Raw genomic sequence first — 7,868 nt, forward strand, 5'->3', positions numbered from 1 at the left:
TGATATGCTGGAGGCCTTGATAATGTATTTCATCTTCAGTAAGAATCTCAAGAAATCAAGAAACATAACCATATTTATTTCCGTCCTTTACCCCAAAGAGATTTGATTAATTATTCTCTTTGAGATTCAGTGACATAAATTAGAATCATGGAAATGCACATCCTATATTTTCAGTTTTGTTCTCCCTCTTTTTTTATATAGCTGTGATTTTGTTTAGTCACAGGTGACATCTGCACTTTAATACATGCAGTTCCCTACGTGCATCACAGGTATGTAAGTTAAAGTGGGTGTCATTTCCAATTCCAGTGCTAAACCTTTGTAGAAACAAATTCGTCTTAAATGGGCATTACAAAGCAACATGAAAAGAGCTAATTAACTCCGTCACTAGCAGGATTATCTCTGCAGTCTCTTGGCTGTTTGCCTTTCAGTAAGTTATTTCAACAAGACTCCCACTTGAATAGCAGCCTATTCTCATTGCTTTGCTATTTGTTAATACTGTATTGGGCCATTGTGGTTTTGAAATCACAAGAGTAACTACCCTACAGCGTCCCTTTTTTTAAAAAAAAGGCAAAAGTTTGTTTTGTACAAGAGAAGGACAAATGTAAGCTGAAAAAAATTACCCCCTTAATTATTCCAATTCTTATTGGGCCACACTGAAAATAAGATTCAAAGCAACCTCTAATCTTTGCAAAACAGGTGAGAACAGATCAGAGAGTTTATTGATTTCCATGTGTACAGCAACAAGATGTATTTACATAGCATCCTTTCAGTAGTAAAACCTTGCAAGGCACTTCACAGGAATGCTTTCTGTCAGAATTTGACAGCAATAAGTCACAGAGATCTCAGGAAACCAAAACTTCTTCAAAGAGGGGCACGTTAAGGAAAGGAGATGAGATGGAAAGATTTAGGAATGGATTTCCAGGGTTAAAGACCAAAACAAATAAAGGCCTGTCTGCTGATGGTGGATGAAGGAAATGCAGATTGTTCAGGAGATCAGAATTAGGAGGAATCCAAAAATCTCAAAGTTGTAAGTTTGGAGTAGGATGCAGGGAAGAGGAGGTTTGAGGTGGTGGGAGGCATCTGAAGCAAGGTTAGGAATATTAAATTTGAGGTAGCGGTAAACCTCAGCAGCCAGCAGAGCATGCAGGGGATTGACAAACAGGGCTTCGTGCAATTTAGGATGTGGGCATCAGATTTGGAGTAAAAAAGGCATTGCAAACAAAGTCCAAGGAAATTTGCAGAATGGTTTTACAGACTTAATTAAATTCTCTTCCATGACAGACCTCCCACACTCAATAAATAAATGAAATTGTATCTTACAAATTGAACAGAATGAAGAAAATTACAAAGCATATCTTTATGGTGATAATTGCTATTTGATAAGCAGGCTTCACTGGACTAATGGATAGCTCAGGTCAAGATAAAATTACTAATAAGTCCACACAGCTATTGGGAAGGAGACAATCTCTCTATTTGCAGAAAGATGCTTGTGCAGTCAGGCAATGCTACCATACGCAAACGAGAATTCGGTGTCCATTTTAGATTGATTAGATTTGGCATGGCTATAATGAAAAGGAATGAGCACTGTTGATTTTATGGACTATCTGCTATAATACAATTAAATTGTGTAACCAAAACTGTCTGCATTCCTTCTTCCTGTCTTTGGACAACTCACTCTAAATTTTTTTTCCATGGAAACGCCCATGGATTTGAAGCCTGTAACATCCTATTTTATAAAATCACTGCTTTCAAAGCAGTTGAAGATAATCACATGGACTTATTCCCATTACGACTGAAAGCATCATGCGGTATTCTGCTTACCGTTTCTGCCACATGTACACAGAGTGATTTTATGAAATCTATTCCATAAAACCAAACAAGGCATATTTTATCTTAAGTCTTTCTGTAAATCTAAGTTAAGTTTTACTCTGTTGTGTAGACAGGTGAAACAATTTGTTTTGCGTTAATTCTAACAATTCATCATACCAAGGTGGTTATGAATGGATGATTTGGATCTGATCCTGTTAATGAGCAAATTAACTGAGTAAACCCCTTAGTCAGGAGAATATGTCACAGCCATTTTGATAATTTTTGTCTCATTTAAAGATATATTCATTCCATTGTGAGTTGTATGACTTTGAAAACAGCTCCAGGCATTAATCTGTAGTGTGTTATCTTTTGTTCCCCTCCCTGAACCACACTATTATTTTCAAGGGCCAGAATAAAAAATCAGGTCAAAAGTCCCAGACCTTGCAGATTGTGTTAACATCAGGCACAATATCAGATCATTAGTATCATAGAATCCCTACAATGTGGAAGCAGGCCATTTGGCCCATCGAGTCCACACCGACCCTCTGAAAAGCATCCCACCCAGACTCACCCCCTCCCCTATCCCAGTATCCCTGCATTTCCCATGGCTAATCCACCTAGCCTGCACATCCCTGGACACTATGGGTGATTTAGTATTGCCAGTCCACATAACCTGCACATCTTTGGACTGTGGGAGGAAACTGGAGCACCCAGAGGAAACCCACGCAGACACGGGGAGAATGTGCAAACTCCACACAGACAGTTGCCCGAAGCTGGAGTCGAACCCAGGTCCCTGGTGCTGTGAGGCAGCAGTGCTAACCATTGAGCCACCATGCCGCCGCATTCTAGGGCAAGAGAGTCGTTCTCTGACGATAGACCGACTGGAATGTTTGCTGGAGTTAGAAAACTAACAGTTCATCTGATTGCTTCTTCTGGCTAGAGAGTTACAAGCAAGGAGCATTGCTCCTAGGTTAAGGAGTCACCCATTTAAGACTTAGGTATGGGACGGAGTAGGGAAGTGGAGGTTAGGCAGAGTGACGCCATGATCTAAGTGAATGGTAGAGCAGAGCCCTATTTTCCTGATGTTTGAGTTAATTTACTTATCACTGAGCTGCACAACAGTCCAAATTATAATGAGAGTTACAATTTCAGCGCTTTGTTTCACCACCTTGAAATGAAGAATAAAAGATTGTTCATTGGAAATGAGGACAGGGTCGAAGATTTTAAAAAATTTGAATAATTTTCACGCTTAAAATATAAAGGCAACAATAAGTCTTTCCTTAATCATTGAACCTCCTTTTTCACTGTGCCATTGCATAGAGGACAGGGTTACTTTAGAACTTTGAACAATAACTGGAATGAAAGGTTATAAGACCATAAGAATTCGAAGCAGGAGCAGGCCATTTGGTCCATCAAGCCTGCTCTGCCATTCAGGATGACTAGGGACTGTGGGTTTAACTTCACGTTTCTAGCCTGACATCATCAACCCACTCCCCTAAGTATTCCTAGTCTCCCTTGTAGATCACAAAATCTATCCAATTCAGCCTTTAATATGTTCAATGACGCAGTCGCAAGCCTCTCTGGGGGGGGAAAGAAAATTACAAAGACTAAAGAGAAAGTCACCATGGCAGCCATGTGGCTGCTCTCTCATTAGAGAGAGACAACAGGTGCTGGTTTAATCTGAGGGTCACCATACTGCACACTGGGAGGAGAAGTTGAGAGGGAGAATCCTTCCTGGTAATCTCAACCAGTGCAGGAATTGAGCAAACTTGTTCGCTCTGCATTGCAATTCAGCCATTCAGCCAACTAAGCTAACTGAGCCTAATGAATAGAACATGCTGGGTGAAGAAATTCTTCTCATCTTCATCCTGAATGGGAGATCCCCTTTAAGTTGTGCCCCCTAGTTCAAGATTCACACATGAAGGAAAGCATCTTCTCAGCAGCCACCCTGACCAGCCAACGCCCCCCAGCCCCAGCCCCACACCATCTCCAACATTTCAATAAGGTCACCCCACATTCTACTCCACTCTTCAGCTCCAATGAATAGGTCTAACCTTTGTCATTGCTTTGGTCTGTGACAGTTTGAAGGAAGAATGTAATTTGCATTGCTGCAGTACACCTTGACTAGAACATTTCTTTTGCTCTTGCGTGTACTTGACTTCACCTGTCCCCAGTTGAACTTTCTTGCACAACTTGTCATTTTTCCTCTTGCTCTGTCACTCTGGCAATATTCAAATTCTTTTACTAGCAACCAGCAAGCTAACCATAAATGATTAGTAAATGTGTCTGAGTTTGTAGACTTGAGAGATAGAACATATATTCTGTCAAATGTGCATCTAGTAGCATTTATTGCATGTGTTTATGATTAGTGTATATTGTTATTATCAAATAAGATGTCATTACTTTAAAACGTTAAATTGGAAAGGGGTTTGAACTAGGTTATTTATAAATGTTGAAATTAAGTCTTTTTTAGGAAAGCAATTTAACCCGGTTTTTAATATTTTAAAAGTTGATAGACACATTTCTGAACTTGCTGCTACACTATAGGAAGCAATTCATCAGTTTGATTTAGTTTCGTTCTTGAATATTTTAAGACCAAAGTGGATATAGATATTTTCAAATTATTCTGTTCCGAGATGTTAATACACACCTCTGGAGCAGGTAGGACTTGAATCTGGGCCTCCCAGCTCAGAAATAAGGATGCTACCATTGCGCCACAAGAGCCGCCTCTGGCTTAGTTGTTGATGTGTACTGTGCAAGGAGAAGAACCTCAGTGAATCGAGGGTGTTTATGGAGAAGACTGAAGATATATTCCTCAGTTAGTAATGAGCGTTGAGCAGTGTACATGCCTTTACCTATCCTAAGGTTCTGATTGCAAAGTGAGTCGGAGGATCATTGAATTTTTCCGGCCACACAAAGTGTTGCAAGATCTTGTTGTTCTACGCTTTTTAAATTCCAAGAATAGTAATTTGTGTATGTGCATTGTGTATGTGAATTTTTTAATTGCAATGTCACCTCCCTGTCTCTAGGTAATGGTAACCTGCCTCAGGTACAGGTCAGTCCACAGCGGATAGAGGTACCAGAGGGTGACACTGTTCGACTGTACTGTCGAGCTGGAGGGCAGCCATCTCCAGTGATCTCGTGGAAGAAGTATGGAGGAGAGCTCCCGCCACAGGTACCTCCTCTCAATCTGTTCACTTCCAAGTTACACCCAACGTCCTGCAGAATGCTACACATTTCTAAGTGCCTTTGTTTGAATGCAAATAGAAGGTGGTTCCAGCGATCTCTGAATACATTAGTAATCACACTTGTGATATAGACAGGTTGTTCCCTTGTCCTTGAAGTCATCCTTTTTTCTTCCTGTGGATCCTGCCCACACTCCTGGTACATTGGCAACAACTGTTGGTCAGTGGCAGTGCACTACAAAAGGCAGAGTAACTCCACTGACTTCTAGACCAGTGAAAAACATTTCTGGGGATTGGAGAATGTGAAAGACAAGTGCTTCCACCATTGTGGAATCAAGTCAGAGTGGCTGTGTAAAATATCAGTGCTGTGTTAATATAATCACAAAAACCAGGAAATGCAAAACTTAGCTATTACTGCTTGGACTTTGTGTATTATTCACTTCATTTTGGAGAAGGGTAATATTCCACTTTGTGAGTGATGTAGATTTTTGTTAGATTTGGCTTTGAGTCATGTTCTGTCGTAAAAAAACATCCTTCCCACTAATGCAAAATTCCTACTGCTCAACCACAATCCATATTAGCAGCAGCAATAATCCCAGTTTAGAGTCAATGTGAATATTAGCCCTTTGCTCAACACGATATGAAGATGCTGTGTCCAAATTTGTTTGCGAAATTTGATGGAGGGTTTTTCTGCAATGCAGCCATTCCAGTTTTCAGGAGCTGAAATGGTGAGCGTAAGAAAACAACCCGTGGGCTGACACGGTGGCCCAGTGGTTAGCACTGCTGCCTCACAGTACCAGGGACCCAGGTTCGATTCCAGTCTCCAGGCAACTGTCTGTATAGAGTTTGCACATTCTCCCTGTGTCTGCGTGGGTTTCCTCCGGGCACTCCGGTTTCCTCCCACAGTCCAAAGATGTGCAGGTTAGGGTGGATTGGCCATGCTAAATTGCCTGTGGTGTCCAGGGATATGTAGGTTGAGTGGATTAACCATTGGAAATACATGGTTACGGGAATAGGGTAGGGGGTTGTGTCTGGGTGGGATTCTCTTCAGAGAGTTGGTGTGGACTTGATGGGCCGAATGCCCTGTTTCTACACTGTAGGGATTCTATGAGTTAAAATCAGCTGAAGGTTTCACTGCTATAGTGGGGTAATAGGAATAAAACGTAGTTCCTCTCAGAGGCAATCAGTTTACAACAGACATGATACATTAACCTGCTCAGGCCGAATCTTATTATAATTCTCTTCAATGGTGATTCTATGCAGATTTGAGTTCTTTTCTGAGCAGATTTAAATTGTACATGAAGTATCAGGTAAATGTGTTGGTGAACAAAAGTTTTGGCTACTGATTGCATTGAACCAGCTTTTTAAAATTGGCTGCATTGATACATTGCACCACAAACTAAATGCTGTGGAATCTGGAAATCAGAAATAATATGTGGAAGTGCTGCAGAAATTCAGCAGGTCCAGCGGTTTCTGGGGAGAGAAGCAGAGTTTCAGGGCAGTGACCTTAATGGATCAGAGCAGGACTCTGACACTGTCGAGCCTTCCCGTGCTTTGACACCTACAGAAACACAAAGCCATGGTCAATTAGGAAGGAAGACTGCTTTTTGCTTGCTTGCCATTCCTTCATCCGTTCCCCTTTTTCTTCCCCTCCCCCATTCTGCCCTTCCTGGTTCTATGGACACTGTAATTTTCTCAGCTGGCTGCATTTTATTAAACCCTATTCATCCATTTACCGAAGCAGGAGTCAGTCTGTCTTTCACGATTGCTTATTTGAATTTTGTAATTTGATACAATTCTAAAACAAACAGTCCCATTCCTGACCAACACCCCTTTACCAGGGAAACCCAGTCCATTTTTATTCAATCATCCTGTTCTGACACACCGCTGCATCCCATGGGACTTGAACCCAGGCCTCCTGTCTCAGGGAGGCCAACCCTTTTTTCCTTTTAGATTAAAGAAAAAGATAAATAAGTCCTTTGCTGTCTCATTAGAGAGAGACAACTGGTGGTGGTTTAATCTAAGGGTCACCACACCTCAGGTGAAGAGAGGGGTTGAGAAGGAGAGCCCTTCATGGTAACCTCAGCTGGTGCAGGAATTGAATCCATAATGTTAACATCACCCTGTGTCGTAAACCAGCTGTCCAGCCAACTGAGCTAACTGACTCACTCCTCTTCTACAATTGATTGCTAATTCCTGATATGTTTACTGAATGGACCTGTTCAGAGATGTTATGACTGACATCTGGAACAGATGGGAATTGAAACCATACCTCTTGGCTCAGAGGTAGGGACACTGCCACTGTGATACGAGCCCCTTCAGGAAACCTGCTCCTTAAAGATAGGCTCCAATGAACATGAACTGCTCTCTGCTATCTCTTCAGCATGTCCTGGTTTATTCTTAAAGGGACCATCATTTGGAACATTGTCAACCTTCTGTTGTCAGTGACCTGCCTAAAGAAGTGTGGTATCCCTGAGGTGTCAAGCCATTCCCATTATCCTCAAAGCCTGCAGGTACATTTCTAGCAGGAATGATTGGTGACAGTCATCCTGTGGGGCTTTGTATAAGGTGACCCTCCCATCCCAGCCTGAACATAGCAGTGCTGCTCCCCATTTGCACACTGTCTACTTCCTGAAGGTCTGAAACAGGCAGCTCACCACCAGTGATGGAGTTGATCTGGGATTTTCCTTCATTGCAGTGTACAGTAGTGTTGCATTGACCTCTTCCTGGCAAGGTTCATCATGGTTCTATCGCAGATACCTTCAAAGTAAGAGTGCTCTTCTGATTTCTGAACAGAGATAACACAGTGTGGACCTGGAGGAACACAGCAGGCCAGGCAGCATCAGAGGAGCAGGAAAGTTGACGTTTCGGGTC

General features: G+C 41.9%; 2 protein-coding genes across 3 annotated transcripts in view; one reads left to right on the top strand and one right to left on the bottom strand.

Annotated features, from left to right (window-relative positions):
- The window catches only part of LOC109916956 (proproteinase E-like), a 202,709-nt gene that overhangs the window by 117,930 nt on the left and 76,911 nt on the right, over positions 1 to 7,868 (bottom strand). The gene's annotated exons all lie outside the window — the stretch shown is intronic.
- Positions 1 to 7,868, top strand: part of hspg2 (heparan sulfate proteoglycan 2) — a 523,628-nt gene that overhangs the window by 56,128 nt on the left and 459,632 nt on the right. Inside the window, exon 2 of the mRNA XM_048614908.1 lies at positions 4,839 to 4,984. Coding sequence (XP_048470865.1) covers positions 4,839 to 4,984 — 146 coding nt within the window. The remainder of the gene's footprint in view (positions 1 to 4,838; positions 4,985 to 7,868) is intronic.

This window comes from Rhincodon typus, chromosome 31 (genome assembly GCF_021869965.1).
Source record: "Rhincodon typus isolate 14 chromosome 31, sRhiTyp1.1, whole genome shotgun sequence".
In the NCBI taxonomy this organism is placed as follows: Eukaryota; Metazoa; Chordata; class Chondrichthyes; order Orectolobiformes; family Rhincodontidae; genus Rhincodon; species Rhincodon typus.